Source organism: Pantherophis guttatus, chromosome 3 (genome assembly GCF_059756535.1).
Source record: "Pantherophis guttatus breed Tessera chromosome 3, ASM5975653v1, whole genome shotgun sequence".
NCBI classification, from domain to species: Eukaryota; Metazoa; Chordata; class Lepidosauria; order Squamata; family Colubridae; genus Pantherophis; species Pantherophis guttatus.
Genome location: NC_142065.1, coordinates 2,886,254 through 2,903,311, shown reverse-complemented (window position 1 = coordinate 2,903,311; position 17,058 = coordinate 2,886,254). Strand labels below are relative to the sequence as shown.

The window sequence follows — 17,058 nt, the reverse complement described above, 5'->3', positions numbered from 1 at the left end:
ATGTTTAAGATGGGACTAGAACTCACAATCTCCTGGTGATTTACCCAAAGTCACCCAGCTAGGTTTTGTTCCTAAGGTGGGGCTAGAACTCACTGTCACCTGGTAATTGGCCCAAAGTCACTCAGCTGGCTTTCATGCCTGAGGTGGGACTACAATTCACACTCCCCAAAGTCACCCAATCAGCTTTCATGCCTGAGGTGATACTAAAACTCACCATCTCCTAGTGATTGGCCCAAAGTCACCCAGCTGAATTTCATGCCTGAGGTAGAACGAGAACTCACAGTCTCCTGATGTTTGGCCCAAAGTCACCCAGCTGCCTTTCTTGTTTAAGATGGGACTAGAACTCACAAACTCCTGGTGATTTACCCAAAGTCACCCAGCTAGCTTTCGTTCCTAAAGCAGGGCTAGAACTCACTGTCTCCTGGTGATTAGCCCAAAGTCACCCAGCTGAATTTCATGCCTGAGGTGGAACTAGAACTCACACTCTCCAAAGTCACCCAATCAGCTTTCATGCCTGAGGTGGGACTAGAACTCACTGTCTCCTGGTGATTGGTCCACAGTCACTTAGCCAGCTTTCATGCCTGAGGTCACCATCTCCTAGTGATTGGCCCAAAGTCACCTAGCTGAATTTCATGCCTGAGGTGGAACTAGAACTCACAGTCTCCTGATGTTTGGCCCAAAGTCACCCAGCTGCCTTTCTTGTTTAAAATGGGACTAGAACTCACAATCTCCTGGTGATTTACCCAAAGTCCCCCAGCTAGCTTTCGTCCCTAAGGCGGAACTAGAACTCACTGCCTCCCACTTCCTAGCCCGGTGCCCTAACCACTAGACAGAACTGACTCGACGTCCTCAAACGTTATAACTCAACAAGTTTACCAGTTTCCTGGTGACTTTAAACCTGCATTAAAATAACAATAAGAGCCACAGTATCGTAGAGAAGTGCCCGGATAGAAAGAAGGGAGCCTGGCAGAAGGTGGCATCGATGCCCGCTGTGCCACTCCAGCTGGATTAAATGTTGGAAAACTCCTTTGCCATCTGCAACGCTCCTGAGATGCTGGTTTTGTCTCGCCGGAGGCTGCTACCGGCAGTCTCGACTTAACGAGCACAATTGAGCCCCCGCCTTTCTGTTGTTAAGCGAGACATTGGTGAAGTGAGTTCCGCCCCGTTCTACGACCTTTCCGGCCAAGTTATTAAGTGAATCACTGCCGTTGATAAGTTACGAACGGGGTCGTTAAGTGAATCTGGCTTCCCCCGTCGACTTTGCTTGTCAGAAGGTCGCAAAATGTGACCCCACGACCCTCGGACACGACAACCGTCGTAAGTACATGCCAGTTGCCAAGCACTACAGTGATCATGGGGACGCTGCAAAGGTGGCAACTCTGAGACACGGTCCCAAGCCAGGTCCCTTTTTCAGCGCTTTGAACGGCCACTAAACGAACCGTCGTAAGTCAAGGACTACCCTCTAATGTCTTCTTTTCTTCCTCCTCTCTTTCCTCCCTTTCTCCCAGTGGGAGGATGAGTGCAGCCCAGTGCCTCCAGCACCCCTGGCTCAACAACCTGGCCGACAAAGCGAAGCGAGTCAACCGACGCCTCAAATCTCAGGTTCTGCTCCGGAGATACGTCATGCGACGTCGCTGGAAGGTAATGGCCGTTTGGGAGGGGCAGAGGGGGCCCGGATGCTTTGCGGAGCGGGTATAGATGCAGAGTGGTTGAAAAAGTCAAGATGGCGGCCATGTGGAGTCGAATTGACCCTCCAACTGCTTTTTACAAGTAGTCCTCGACTTACGACCACCAAATTTGAGCCCCAAATTTGAGGTCGCTAAGTGAAAAATTTGTTAGATGGGTTTTGCCTCGTTTTACGACTTTCCTTGGCACCGGTTGTTAAGCAAATCGCTGCAGTTTTTAAGTTGTTAAGTGAATCTGACTTCCCTATTGACTTTGCTTGTCAGACGGTCGCAAAAGGAGATGACATAACCCGGGGACACTGCGACCATCATAAATATGAGCCAGTTTTCAATGTAAATCACGTGACCATGGGAACGCTGCCACGGTCTTACGGGTGAAAAATGGCCCTAAGTCATTTTTTTTCAGTGCCGTCGTAACTTCGGTCACTAAACGAACCGTTGTAAGTTGAGGACTACCTACATTTGCAACCCTTGCGGTGCCTTCTTGACTGGTTTGACTCAAAGGCTGTGGTTTCATCCATGTTTGCCTTTTTTTTTCCCAATTTCGCTCCTAAATTTCTTCCTTTCGGTTTCACTTTTGCTATAACCGAGGGGCATTCTGGGAAAATGAATTCAGGAATGGACTTTGCATCGGTCTCTGTAGTGAAGCAGAGTGGCTGCCCTTAGAAAGGCCTCTGTACCCTCTTTATGTACTATAAATCAGCGTTTCTCCACCTTGGCAACTTGAAGATGGGTGGACTTCAAATCCCAGAATTCCCCAGCCACCATGGCTGGACTTCAGTTCCCAGAATTCCTCAGGCAACTTCCTGGCTGTGGAATCCTGGGAGTGGAAGCCCACTTACGTTTTCTAGAGGATTCTGGAAGTTGATTCCATTCGTGCTTCTCTGGGGAATTCTGGGAGCTGAACTCCAACCATGTTAGCCTGAGGAATTCTGGGAGTTGCGGTCCACCCATGCTGGCCAGGGGATTGTGGGAATTGTTGTATCTATGCTAGCTGGGGATTTCTGGGAGTTAAATCCATCTATGGTAGCTATCAAGGGGATTCTGGGAGTTGTTTACCTGTGCTGGCCAGGGGAATTCTGGGAGTTGAACTTCCAACCATGCTGACTGAGGAATTCTGGGAGTTGAAGTCCACCCATGTTGGCCAGGGGAATTCTGGGAGTTGAAGTCCACCCATGTTGGCCAGGGGAATTCTGGGAGTTGAAGTCCATCCATGTTGGCCAGGGGAATTCTGGGAGTTGAAGTCCACCCATGCTGGCCAGGGGAATTTTGGGAGTTGAAGTCCACTCATGCTGGCCAGGGGAATTTTGGGAGTTGAAGTCCATCCATGTTGGCCAGGGGAATTCTGGGAGTTGAAGTCCACCCATGCTGGCCAGGGGAATTCTGGGAGTTGAAGTCCACCCATGCTGGCCAGGGGAATTCTGGGAGTTGAAATCCACCCATGCTGGCCAGGGGAATTCTGGGAGTTGAAGTCCATCCATGTTGGCCAGGGGAATTTTGGGAGTTGAAGTCCACTCATGCTGGCCAGGGGAATTCTGGGAGTTGAAGTCCACCCATGCTGGCCAGGGGAATTCTGGGATTTGAAGTCCATCCATGTTGGCCAGGGGAATTCTGGGAGTTGAAATCCACCCATGTTGGCCAAGGGAATTCTGGGAGTTGAAGTCCATCCATGTTGGCCAGGGGAATTTTGGGAGTTGAAGTCCACTCATGCTGGCCAGGGGAATTCTGGGAGTTGAAGTCCACCCATGCTGGCCAGGGGAATTCTGGGATTTGAAGTCCATCCATGTTGGCCAGGGGAATTCTGGGAGTTGAAATCCACCCATGTTGGCCAAGGGAATTCTGGGAGTTGAAGTCCACTCATGCTGGCCAGGGGAATTCTGGGAGTTGAAGTCCACCCATGCTGGCCAGGGGAATTCTGGGAGTTGAAGTCCATCCATGTTGGCCAGGGGAATTCTGGGAGTTGAAATCCACCCATGTTGGCCAAGGGAATTCTGGGAGTTGAAGTCCACTCATGCTGGCCAGGGGAATTCTGGGAGTTGAAGTCCACCCATGCTGGCCAGGGGAATTCTGGGAGTTGAAGTCCATCCATGTTGGCCAGGGGAATTCTGGGAGTTGAAATCCACCCATGTTGGCCAAGGGAATTCTGGGAGTTGAAGTCCACTCATGCTGGCCAGGGGAACTCTGGGAGTTGAAGTCCATCCATGCTGGCCAGGGGAATTCTGGGATTTGAAGTCCACCCCTGCTGGCCAGGGGAATTCTGGGAGTTGAAGTCCACTCATGCTGGCCAGGGGAATTCTGGGACTTCAAGCCCACTCCTGCAGCTTTGGGGATTCTGGGAGTTGAAGTCCAGACATCTTGAAGCCGCCAAAGTTAAGAAACACTGTTAAACACCCCTATATTTGCTGACTGCTTATTTTATAAGTAAGGTTTTGCAAATGTGAATTTCCTCGGAGGCTGGATGAGTGGCCGTCCTCGATGACCTTGTAGTGTAGGCCAACGAGTGCTTTGCCCAGCCAAATTTTGATGTGAATTTGGCAAGGACCGACGCTCTCTGCATCATCTGACCCCGGAAAGGAATTTTGGGTTGAACACAAGTGAAAATGGTTCCAATTTTGCCTCCCGGGTCCAAAAATATTACATCCGACTTCATCCTTCATTTCTGGATTTTGTACCTAATTAGATCGTCTTTCACACAAACTTATTAAATAAACCTCCCAAAACGGTTTAATCCCGGCCATCAAAAATGTCCCAAAAAGAAATCCACAGCAATGACCCCACCTCCCCGCTCCCACTCGCCAGGCCTGAGGGCTTTCTGTCCCACTCAACAGCCAAATTTTGATCCAGATGGTCCTCTACTTACAACGACAATTGAGCCCAAAACTTCCATTGCTAAGTGCCACAGTTGTTCAGAGAACGTTGCACCATTTTACGACCTTCCTTGCCCCCGTTGTTAAGCGAGTCGCTGCAGTTGTCGAGTCAGTCATATGGTCGTTAAGCGAATCTGGCTACCCCATGGACTGTGAGGTCGCAAAAGGAGACCACAGGATATCTGCAACCGTCATAAGTCCATGCCAGTTGCCGAGCATCTGAATTTGGATCATGTGACAACGGGAGAAGCTGCAACGGTCGTTAAGTGTGGAAAACGGTCCCGAGTCACTTTTTTTCAATGCCGTTCTAACTTCGGACAGTCACTAAAATAAAACGGTCGTAAGTCGAGCATAAGTATAAGCACATCGTGAAATATGCTATCTGCTTCTTTCTTTTTTTTTTAAAGACGGCAGGAAAAAAATCTCAGTTCTCTCCCTGGACAAACTCCCAAAACTCAAGGCCAAGCCAGCTCCCCCTTCCTCCCTAAGAGCTCCGGGAGACGAGAAAAAAAATATCTGCCAAGTAGATTTTAAAAATGCCAAGTTGCAATTTGCAGAATTGGATGCTCCTTCATCACCCGCCTCTGCCCCGAGATTCCGTTGGAAGTTCTCCTTGGAAAGCAGGGTTTTTTTGGGATGTAATCTGATTTTTTTTCTAGCTGTGCCTGGATTCCTATTGACCTGGGGGGTCCTTCATAGTCTCTGAGCTTGTTTGTTGGCTTGCAGACGTTTCATGGCCCAACTAGGGAACATCATCAGTGCTAGAAGGAAGGAAGGAAGGAAGGAAGGAAGGAAGGAAGGAAGGAAGGAAGGAAGGAAGGAAGGAAGGAAGGAAGGAAGGAAGGAAGGAAGGAAAAGGAAGGGAGGGAGGGAGGGAGGGAGGGAGGAGGAGGAGGAGGAGGAGAACTGTGGGGTCCCTGGTGCTCTCTGAGCTTGGCTGCTTTCTTGCAGACGTTTCATGACCCATCTAGATAACATCATCAGTGCTGGAAGGAAGGAAGGAAGGAAGGAAGGAAGGAAGGAAGGAAGGAAGGAAGGAAGGAAGGAAGGAAGGAGAGGAAGAGGAGGGGAGGAGGAGGAGGAGAACTGTGGGGTCCCTGGTGCTCTCTGAGCTTGGCTGCTTTCTTGCAGACGTTTCATGACCCATCTAGATAACATCATCAGTGCTGGAAGGAAGGAAGGAAGGAAGGAAGGAAGGAAGGAGAGGAAGAGGAGGGGAGGAGGAGGAGGAGAACTGTGGGGTCCCTGGTGCTCTCTGAGCTTGGCTGCTTTCTTGCAGACGTTTCATGACCCATCTAGATAACATCATCAGTGCTGGAAGGAAGGAAGGAAGGAAGGAAGGAAGGAAGGAAGGAAGGAAGGAAGGAAGGAAGGAAGGAAGGAGAGGAAGAGGAGGGGAGGAGGAGGAGGAGAACTGTGGGGTCCCTGGTGCTCTCTGAGCTTGGCTGCTTTCTTGCAGACGTTTCATGACCCATCTAGATAACATCATCAGTGCTGGAAGGAAGGAAGGAAGGAAGGAAGGAAGGAAGGAGAGGAAGAGGAGGGGAGGAGGAGGAGGAGAACTGTGGGGTCCCTGGTGCTCTCTGAGCTTGGCTGCTTTCTTGCAGACGTTTCATGACCCAACTAGGGAACATCATCAGTGCTGGAAGGAAGGAAGGAAGGAAGGAAGGAAGGAAGGAAGGAAGGAAGGAAGGAAGGAAGGAGAGGAAGAGGAGGGAAGGAGGAAGGAGGAGGACTGTGGGGTCCTTGGTGCTCTCTGATCTTTGTTGTTCTCTTGCAGGCGTTTCATTACCCAGCTAGGTAACACCATCAATGCTGGAAGCGAGGGGTGTTTGCTCTCCTTTTTATGTCCTTTACGTGGCTTGCCGTGTCAGCGTTGCTGAGAGTGGGGTCTTCTTCTCGCTGGTTCCTCGATGAGGCTGCTGTTTTCCCCGTTTGATTGTTCGTCTGAGTTGGTAGTTTGCTTGATTGGGGTATTTATTGCTTACTGCTGGATTGCAAGCCACTTATACATAATGCCACTTATGCCACTAATGCATTGTAATTTAACTCCAGCTGTCTGCAATTAGTAAGTTCGAATCTCACCAGGCTCAAGGTTGCTTCAGCCTTCCATCCTTTCTAAGGTGGGTAAAATGAGGACCCAGATTGTGGGGGCAATAAGCTGACTTTGTATAAATATACAAAAGTATGAAGGCTATTGCTTAACGCATTGTAAGCCGCCCTGAGTCTCCGGAGAAGGGCGGCATATAAATCAAATTTAAAAACAAAAAAAACAAAGAGCAAACTTTACTCCCTTCTAGCCCTGATGATGTTCCCTAGTTGGGTCATAAAATGTCTGCGAGAAAACAAACTCAGAGAGCACCAAGGATCACACAGTTCTCCTCCTCCTCCTCCTCCTCCTCCTCTTCAACATACCCCACTCCCTTCTAGCATTGATGATGTTACCTAGCTGGGTCACAAAATATTTTTTAAATATTTTTAATTGGTTTGTTATTTTAAATTGGGGCCAAATTAATATATATCTTTTTAATTGTTTTTAATGTTTGTATTGTATGTTTTTATCTGGCTGTATACCGCCCTGAGTCCCTCGGGAGAAGGTGCGGTATATAAATTCGAAATAAAATAAAAAATAAAAAAATAAATTCAGAGAGCTCCAGGTACCCCACAGTTCTCCTCCTCCCCCTCCTCCTCCTCCTCCTCCTCCTCCTCCTCCTCCTCCTCCTCCTCCTCCTCCTCCTTCTCCTCCTCCTCCTCCTCTTCCTCAACATATCCCCCTCCCTTCTAGCACTGATGATATTACCTAGCTGGGTCACGAGACGTCTGCAAGAAATAACCAAGCTCCGAGAGCATATAACCCGAGCGACCGATATTCTCTTCTTCTGCTTCTCATTGTCCTGTTTCCTTCCAACAGAAAAACTTCATTGGCGTTTGTGCTGCCAACCGATTCAAGAAAATCACCAGCTCCGGATCCCTGACAGCGCTCGGGGTCTGAACTGGGGAGTGGTGGGGGGTGGGGGGTGGGAGGACACGGTACCGAGCAAAAGAAGAACGGGGGAGACCACCAACCCGAAGCTTGGGACCGAATTGCGTTTGTTGTGCCCTGCCATTCAGGGATTGTGTAGCGGGGACTGTTCGGCAGGGGCCCCGGAGCATGGGACCTTGTGGTGCAGAGATGCTCCCCTCTCCGTACAAAGCCTGCCCGGTCTCCTGCCTCTGCCTACCTGGGCAGGTGAGCCCCTTCCCCTCTCTCTCTCTCTCTCTGCTGACTTGAGCCTCGCCACTCCCAAGCCCGCTTCGAAGGATGTTCCTGCTGAGAACTCATTAGGACTCAATGCTCCGCTGGAGGCTGCTTCTCCTTGCGCACTGCGCCATCCATGCACCTTTTGCCAGAGCTCTGGCTGCTTAAAGGACCCTCTTCCCTCACCGCAGGGAGCCGGGTTCCACTTGGGACATCTAGACGGATGTTGGGTCATCCAAGCGGAAGAGGGTCCTGCCATCCCTGCTTGGTAGGCATCTCTCCTGTTGGAAGTTACCCCAAAGAAGTTCGTTTTTGAAACCTGGACTCTTGTATCCCGCAGATGGTACCTGCCATGGTTTTGCTTTTGGGCAGAGGGGGGGGGCAGCTGGGGGGGGGACGATGACAAAGGACTGTTGGAATTTTGGCTACCCAACCCATGCTTGCCTGTTTTTCCCTCCAGGGAGAATTTCTCCTGCTTTTTCCTCCTTTGTAAAATGGTTTCTTTGCTTAAATTTGGAGTGGAAATGTTACTGGTGGACCGAGCTTAGGGAAATTCAGCCCTGCCTGACCCCTCCCCACCCACAAGCACCTCCTCAACCCTGGACAGAGTCTCTCTTCTGAGCTAGGAGGGTCCCCAAAAGGTTCTTCCTCCTTGAAAGGGCCACCTGGAGGCCCCCCCCAAACCCCTCTCCCTACCTCCTCCAAAGGGTAAAAAGATGATGAAATTCAAGTCAGGTTCTGCATTTAGGCAAGAAAAATAAAATGCACAGGTACTGTATAGGTGGTACCTTTCTCAAAAGTAGTAACTGTGAGAGGGATCTTGGAGTCCTAGTGGGCAGCCATTCAAATAGGAGCCAGCCGTGGGCAGCAGCTGCCAAAAAAGCCAACACAGTTCTAGGCTGCATCAACAGAGGGATAGAATCAAGATCCCGTGAAGTGTTAATACCACTTTATAAGGCCTTGGTAAAGCCACACTTTGAATACTGCATCAGTTTTGGTCGCCACGATGTAAAAAAGATATTGAGACTCTAGAAAGAGTGCAGAGAAGAGCAACCAAGATGATTAGGGGACTGGAGGCAAAAACATATGAAGAACAGTTGCAGGAACTGGGTATGTCCAGTCTAATGAAGAGAAGGACCAGGGGAGACATGATAGCAATCTTCCAATATCTCAGGGGCTGCCCCAGAGAAGAGGGAGTCAAGCTATTCTCCAAAGCACCTGAGGGCAGGACAAGAAGCAATGGGTGGAAACTAATCAAGGAGAGAAGCAACCTGGAACTAAGGAGAAATTTTCTGACAGTGAGAACAATTAACCAGTGGAACTGCTTGCCACCAGAAGTTGTGGGTGCTCCAACACTGGAACTTTTTAAGACGATGTTGGATAAGCATTTGTCTGAAGTGGTGTAGGGTTTCCTGCCTAAGCAGGGGGTTGGACTAGAAGACCTCCAAGGTCCCTTCCAACTCTGTTATTACTGTTCTGTTACTTTAATTAAAAGAAGGACCAGGGGTGACATGATAGCAGTCTTCCAATATCTCAGGGGCTGCCCCAAAGAAGAGTTGGGGGTCAACCTATTCTCCAAAGCCCCTGAGGGTAGGACAAGAAGCAATGGGTGGAAATGAATCAAAGAGAGAAGCAACCTGGAACTAAGGAGAAATTTCCTGACAGTGAGAACAATTAACCAGTGGAACTGCTTGCCACCAGAATTTGTGGATGCTCCAACACTGGAAATTTTTAAGAAGAGATTAGATAACCATTTGTCTGAAGTGGTGTAGGGTTTCCTGCCTAAGCAGGGGGTTGGACTAGAAGACCTCCAAGGTCCCTTCCAACTCTGTTCTATTCTACCTTTCTAAAGATGATGTTCTCCATTCAGACGTGACTGACTCCTGTTGATTCTGTAGGCCAGGTGGTCTCTCCACGCCTCCCGATCTTCTTGCGCTGCTTCTTTGAATTTTCCGAAGCTCTGGCCGGTGTCAGCTTTGACATTGTCCAGCCACCGAGTTCTTTGGCCGGCCTGGTTGCCTTTTACCGCTAAGTCTTCCCAACAAAATTGCTTTCTCCAGAGAATTCCCCTGCATCACACGGCCAAAATAAATGAAGTCACCGTTTTGTGATTTTTTTTTTTTGCCTTCCAGTGACATAATAACAGATTAAAACTGTTTCTGGGAAAACTCAGAATAACAGACTTGGAAGGGACCTTGGAGGTCATCTAGTCCAACCCCCCGGCCAGGCAGGAGACCCTACACCATTTCTGACAGACGGCAGTCCAGTCTCTTCTTGAAAGCCTCCAGTGATGAAGCTCCCACAACTTCCGAAGGCAACTTCTCTTCCATGGGTTGATTGTTCTCACTGTCAGCAAATTCCTCCTTATTTCTAGGTTGAATCCAGGGATGAAATGCTACCAGTTTGGGCCAATTCGCCTGAACCGGTAGTAAAAAATGCTTTAGAAAACTTTTTTAAAAGGTTCCCAAGATCTCACACCACAGCTGATTTCAACCCCACCCACCCACCCACTGCTGTTCTAACAGATCCAGATTTCACCACTGGTCGAATCTCTCCTTTTTTTCCCCCCCCAAAAAAGTTTTTATTTTTATTTCTCATACACATATTTACATCAACAGTCATTTATCCACCATTTTCCATTCGTCTTAACTTTCAATCTTTGCTTATTCGGGGCTGCTCTTTTATCATTTACCCTTCTTTATTTTGCTACAACCTTTCTTCTTCTCCTCCCCTTCTCTTCCTTCCTCTCTCTCCTCCTACTTTCTTCGTTCTTCCTCTCCTTCTCTTTCCTACTTCCCCTTCCTTTTCCCCACTCCTCTCTTCTTCCCCCCTTCTAACCTTCTCTTCTACTCCTCTTTCCCCTCCCTTTTCTTCCTCACCTTTTCCCTTTCTTCTCTCTCTCTCTCCCTCTCCTCTCCTCTCTTCTCCCTTCCTCTCTCTCTCCTCTCCCTACTCCTTCCCCTCTCTCTTGTTGTTTCCTTTTTCAGTTTTTTTTAAAAATTTGATTTATATGCCGCCCTTCTCCGGAGACTCAGGGCGGCTTACAGTGCGTTAAGCAATAGCCTTCATCCTTTTGTATATTCATACAAAGTCAGCTTATTGCCCCCACAATCTGGGTCCTCATTTTACCCACCTTAGAAAGGATGGAAGGCTGAGTCAACCTTGAGCCTGGCGAGATTCGAACCTGCAGTAATTGCAGGCAGCAGGTGTTAAATTACAATGCTTAGTCTGTTGAGCTATTCAGGCTCCAGTTCAGTCTAGAATGGTGTTTGAGCAGCCCCAATTTTCTATTTATCTCTATTCTCATGCCTGGGTAAAAGGAAAAAGGAGAAGGGGGGTGGAGTAAAAGAGAAAAAGTGAGTTTATTATAAAAATGTACACAAATGATGAAATAGGTATAAATATTAATCGAATAAGAAATTGAAATGTGGTTGAATCTCTCGTTGATCAGTTTCCATCCCTTGTTCCTTGCCTGGCCAACACATGTCTGGTGTCATATGCTCCATACCTGCTTCTTAACAATAACAAGAGTTGGAAGGGACCGTTGAGGTCATCTAGTCCAACCCCCTGCTCACGCAGGAAACCTGTACTAGGGATTCGAACTGCTGAACTGCCAACCTTTCTGATTGACAAGCTCAGTGTCTTAGCCACTGAGCCACCTGGTCAGCCCCTTTTGCTGTCCCAGGAACACGCAGGCGCCTTCTCCAGCACCTCCGCTCAAAACTTTTCTTCCTGTCTTGCTTTCTTAAGGTCCAACTTTCACAATTGTTTTTAGATATGGGGGAACATAGGAAGCTACGTCCCCCATAGCTACGCCTCACTGTACACAAATGTACAAATTAAAATGCAAAGTGGCCAAGGAAGGTCCCACAATCGACAACGGTTGTTGGCACAGCCAATTTAACCGCTGATTCTTCCCAATGCCATTGCTTTCTACAGACGATTCTCCCCCACAAATGACATGGCCAAAATAAGTGAGATGCAGCTTTTGTGGGTTTGCCTTCCAGGGACACGTCTGGTGTTTGCTTGTTAGTCCCCTTTGGTGTCCAAGGAACACGCAGGCGCCTTCTCCAGCACCCCAGCTCAACCGATTGTCTTCCTGTCTTGATTTTTGAAAGGCCCAACTTTCACAGCCATCTAGGATATCATAGCCACCCTACCAACCCTTTCCTTTCTTTCTTCCTTTCCTTCTTCCTTTCTTTCTTCCTTTCCTTCTTCCTTCCCTTCCATCTTCCTTTCCTTCCCTTTCCTTCCCTTCCTTTCTGTCTTCCTTTTTCTTTTCTTTTCTTTTCTTTTCCTTTCCTTTCCTTTCTTTTCCTTTCTTTTCCTTACCTTCTTCCTTTCCTTTCCATCTTCCTTTCCTTCTTCCTTCCCTTCCCTTCCCTTCCCTTCCGTTCTGTCTTCCTTTTTCTTTTCTTTTCTTTTCTTTTCTTTTCTTTTCCTTTCCTTTCCTTTCTTTTCCTTTCTTTTCCTTACCTTCTTCCTTTCCTTTCCATCTTCCTTTCCTTCTTCCTTCCCTTCCCTTCCCTTCCGTTCTGTCTTCCTTTTTCTTTTCTTTTCTTTTCTTTTCTTTTCTTTTCTTTTCTTTTCCTTTCCCTTCCTTTCTTTTCCTTTCCTTCTTCCTTTCCTTTCCTTCTTCCTTTCCTTTCCTTTCCTTTCCTTCTTCCTTTCCTTTCCTCCTTCCCTTCCCTTCCCTTCCCTTCCCTTCCGTTCCCTTCCATCTTCCATTCCTTTCCTTCTTCCTTTCCTTTCCTTTCCTTTCCTTTCCTTTCCTTTCCTTTCCTTTCCTTTCCTTTCCTTTCCTTTCCTTTCCTTTCCTTCCCTTCCCTTCCCTTCCCTTCCCTTCCCTTCCCTTCTATCTTCCTTTCCTTTCCTTTCCTTTCCTTTCCTTTCCTTTTCCTTTTCCTTTTTCTTTTCCTTTTCCTTTTCCTTTTCTTTTTCCCTCCCCTTCTCTTCCCTTCCCTTTCCTCCTTGTCCATCACTCCAAAGGCCAGGAGAAACCAGCGGGGGAAACTGATCTTGGGGCAGGAAATGGAGGGCTGGGGAGGGGAGGGTCTTCTTGGCTCTGGGCAGGCTGCAGTACAGGAAGTGAGCTCCCCAGCAGATGGGCAGGGGGCAAGGAAGGAGGAAACCCTCGTTGTCCAGAGCTCTTGGCACCGAGAAGCTCTTTGCCCCTTGAAGGAAGCGCTGCAATGGGCGAGCCCAATGAGCTGCTTAATGGAGACCATCTGCACTCCATTTCCTCTTCCTCCTCCTCCTCCTCTTCGTCCTCCTGGCCATTTGCAAGGTCTGCCGGAGAGCTGACCACCAACAGACAGGAACTGCTGTATGCACAGGGTCTCTTCTTCTCCGTTAGCCTAAGGTCAGCCTCCAGTTGGAGAAGACCCAAGAAATGGCTCTCTACCAGAGATAAAACCGAGCATCTTTGTTCCCTATTTCAATGCATCCGGTTCCAAAGCCAGCAGGAATAGATTCCTTCCCAGCAGGAATTGGGAGTTTTCCTTCCATCGGGGCCCATGCCTGAATGGGGCGATTCGAACTGTTTTTGAGGACAAGCCATTACGACGCTCTCTCTCCTACAACGGCTGTAGGGCTTGGCTCCCGCATCGGCCCCTCTGGAGCAAGTATGGGTCAGGAGATGAGCCCGCCCGATTTCACAGTTGGAAGGAAGCAATCCAGGATCCGTCGTTTAAACGGCGTGCAAAGTTTGTTCTTTTTTCTCCTCTGGCTAGGCCAGATCCGGCAGTTTCACTCAACGGAAAATTTGGAAAATGCTGGGAGGAAATGTTGGGCTACAGGCAGGGGTGAAATGCTCCCGGTTCGGACCGGATCGCCCGATCCGGTAGCGATGGAGGCGGGTGGTTCGGAGAACCGGTAGCAAAAATCCCTGCCCCCCACTCCTACCATGCCCAGCTGAGCCGCGCGATCATCAGAGGCTTTTTCTTTTTTTTACTTTTAAAAGCATTTTTTCTACAACCTCTTTTTTAAAAGTAAAAAAAAAAAAAAAAAAAAGCCTCTGATGATCCCGCAGCTCAGCTGGGATCGTCAGAGGCTTTTTCAAAGCATTTTTTTTCTGCAACCTCTTGGCCGAAGAGGTTGTAGAAAAAAAAATGCTTATAAAAGCCTCTGACGATCCCAGCTGAGTTGCCTGATCGGCACAGAGGCTTTTCAAAGCATTAGAAAAAATGCTTTGAAAAGTTTTTTTTTTTAAAAAAAAGTTGGCCACGCCCACCCAGTCACATTACCCCCCCCCCACCAAGCCACGCCCACAGAACTGGTAGTAACAAATTTTACGTTTCACCCCTGGGCTACAGGTGGTCCTCGACTTACGACCACAAAGGTCTATGGAGCCTCTGCCCCAAAGGTGCTGTTTTTTTGCAAGAGGCAACTGGGCTTCCTGGTTTTTCTTTGAAGACGTTTCGCTTCTCCTCCGAGAAGCTTCTTCCACTCTGAGCAAAAACATAAGAGCCGGATAAGCTTCTCAGAGGAGAAGCGAAACGTCTTCAAAGAAAAACCAAAAAGTCCAGTTGCTTCTCACAAAAAAAAAGAGACAGCACTTTTCCGACCACTGAGCCCAACATTTCTGTTGCTAAACGAGACAGTCATGAAGTGAGTTTGGTCCCCTTTTGCGATCTTTCTTGCCACCGTTGCTAAGTGAATCACTGCAGTTGCTAAGTCAGTAGCATTGTCGTTAAGCGAATCTGGCTTCCCCATTGACTTCGTTGGTCAGACGGTCGCAAAAGGGGATCATGTGACCCCCGGGACACTGCAACCATCATAAATGTGAGTCAGTCTGTCAAGCATCCAAAATGCAAATCCCGTGGCCCTGGGGATGTTGCAAAGGTCGTAAGTGTGAAAAATGGTCATAAGTGAGACCCCGGGACACTGCAACTGTCATAAGTACATGCCAGTTGCCAAGCCTCCAAATGTTGATCATGTGTGACCACAGGAATGCTGCGATGGCCATAAGTGTGAAAAAAAGTCATAAGTCACTTTTTTCAGCGCCATTGTAACTTTCAATGGTTACTAAATGAAACCGTTATAAGTCGAGGACTACCTGTACAGTCATGAAAATCGTACACAAAGAAGGGTTTTATTAGGAACCATGGTTAAATCAAGTCTGGGTCCTCCCAGCAAAAATACATCTTTACAGAAAAGGACCCCAGATATATATACGCCTTTTCAACCAGACTTCTAAAAGTGATTTTTTTTGATGAAAAGTGAAATTGGTTTTATTTTACATTTCACCACTGGCTAAAACATACGAAGAACGGTTGCAGGAACTGGGCATGTCTAGTTTGATGAAGAGAAGGACCAGGGGAGACAGGATAGCATCTTCCAATATCTCAGGGGCTGCCCCAAAGAAGAGGGAGTCAAGCTGTTCTCCAAAGCACCTGAAGGCAGGAGAAGAAGCAACGGATGGAAACTAATCAAGGAGAGAAGCAACTTAGAACTCAGGAGAAATTTAATTAATTAGTTTAATTTAATTAAATTAATTAATTAAATTAATTAATAATAATAAATTAATTAATCAGTGGAACTGCTTGCCACCAGAAGTTGTGGGTGCCCCATCACTGAAAGCTTTTAAGAAGAGATTAAACAACCATTTGTTCGGAATGGTGTAGAGCAGTGGTGGGTTTCAATTTTTTTTTAATACCGGTTCTGTGGGCGTGGCTTGGTGGGCGTGGCAGGGGAAGGATGCTGCAAAATCCCCATTTCCTCCCGATCAGCTGGGACTCGGGAGGCAGAGAATAGATGCGGGCGGGGCCAGTCAGAATTTTTACCACCGGTTCTCCAAACTACTCAAAATTTCCGCTACCGGTTCTCCAGAACTGGTCAGAACCTGCTGAAACCCACCTCTGGTGTAGAGTCTCCTGCTTGAGTTGGGGCTGGACTAGAAGACCTCTGAGGTCCCTTCCAATTCTGTTGTCCCAAAGGTGCTTTTGGAAAAGGCAGCTGGACTTCCTTTGTTTTTTGCTTGAAGATGTTTTGATTCTCATCCAAGAAGCTTCCTCTTCTTCACAGACGCGTCCAACTGTTATGTTCTAATTCTTATCTGACGGATTGACCAAGGAAAGTCTTGGAGCAGAAGCTCAGGAGAGGCAGGCTTTCCCACAAGGAGAGGTTCAAATGTGGCTGTGGGAGTTGAGGAAGATCTTCAGGGCTGCTTCTTCCTTAACTTCTCGCAGCTTCCCCACCCCCTTTTTTTGGGGGGGGGGATCTTGGCTAAAGAACCTGTGTAGATCCCTTCCCAGATGTCTGGGCCAGCTGCCTCCCTGCTCTTAATTAACAGGGATGGGGAGGTCAGGAGACCTCTGGAAATCCTTCCTGCCAGAGTCAGACAGAGAGAGAGAGAGAGAGAGAGAGAGAGAGAGAGAGAGAGAGAGAGAGAGAGAGAGAGAGAGAGAGAGAGAAAGAAAGAAAGAAAGAAAGAAAGAAAGAAAGAAAGAAAAAGAAAGAAAGAAAGAAAGAGAAAGAAAGAAAGAAAGAAAGAAAGAAAGAAAAAGAAAGAAAGAAAGAGAAAGAAAGAAAGAAAGAAAGAAAGAAAGAAAGAAAGAAAGAAAGAAAGAAAGAAAGAAAGAAAGAAAGAAAGAAAGAAGGAGGTTTTGTGCAAGTTGGCAAGGGGCCTGAGAGCTATGGGGGAGAATCTGGACGTCACTTATTTTTTCAAAAATCCTTTGCATATGTTCTCAATCTTGCTCCCTGCAGATGATGTGGGAAGGAAGGAAAAAAGGGAGGGAGGGAGGAAAGGAAGGAAGGAAGGAAGGAAGAAAGGAAAGAAGGGAGGGAGAAGGGAGGGAGGGAGGATGGAAAGGAGGATGGAAGTGAGGAAAGGAGGAGGGAGGATGTGGGGAAGGAAAGAAGGAAGGAAGGAAGACAGGAAAATAGACAACAAAAATGGAGGGAGGGAGGGAAGGAAGGAAGGAAGGAAAGAAGGAAGGAAGGAAAGAAGGGAGAAGGGAGGGAGGATGGAAAGGAGGATGGAAGTGAGGAAAGAAGGAGGGAGGATGTGGGGAAGGAAAGAAGGAAGGAAGGAAGTAAGGAAAGAAGGAAGGAAGGAAAGAAGGGAGAAGGGAAGGAGGATGGAAAGGAGGATGGAAGTGAGGAAAGAAGGAGGGAGGATGTGGGGAAGGAAAGAAGGAAGGAAGTAAGTAAGGAAAGAAGGAAGGAAGGAAAGAAGGGAGAAGGGAAGGAGGATGGAAAGGAGGATGGAAGTGAGGAAAGAAGGAGGGAGGATGTGGGGAAGGAAAGAAGGAAGGAAGGAAGA

At 47.9% G+C, this 17,058-nt stretch overlaps 1 protein-coding gene across 2 annotated transcripts in view; it reads left to right on the top strand.

Moving 5' to 3' along the window:
* The window catches only part of MYLK2 (myosin light chain kinase 2), a 47,275-nt gene extending 38,973 nt beyond the window's left edge, over positions 1-8,302 (top strand). For both annotated transcript variants that reach the window (XM_060692703.2, XM_060692702.2), the window contains exons 11-12: positions 1,509-1,641; positions 7,464-8,302. In XM_060692703.2, coding sequence (XP_060548686.2) covers positions 1,509-1,641; positions 7,464-7,544 — 214 coding nt within the window. In that variant the 3' untranslated portion in view covers positions 7,545-8,302. The remainder of the gene's footprint in view (positions 1-1,508; positions 1,642-7,463) is intronic.
* Positions 8,303-17,058: the final 8,756 nt, after the last annotated feature.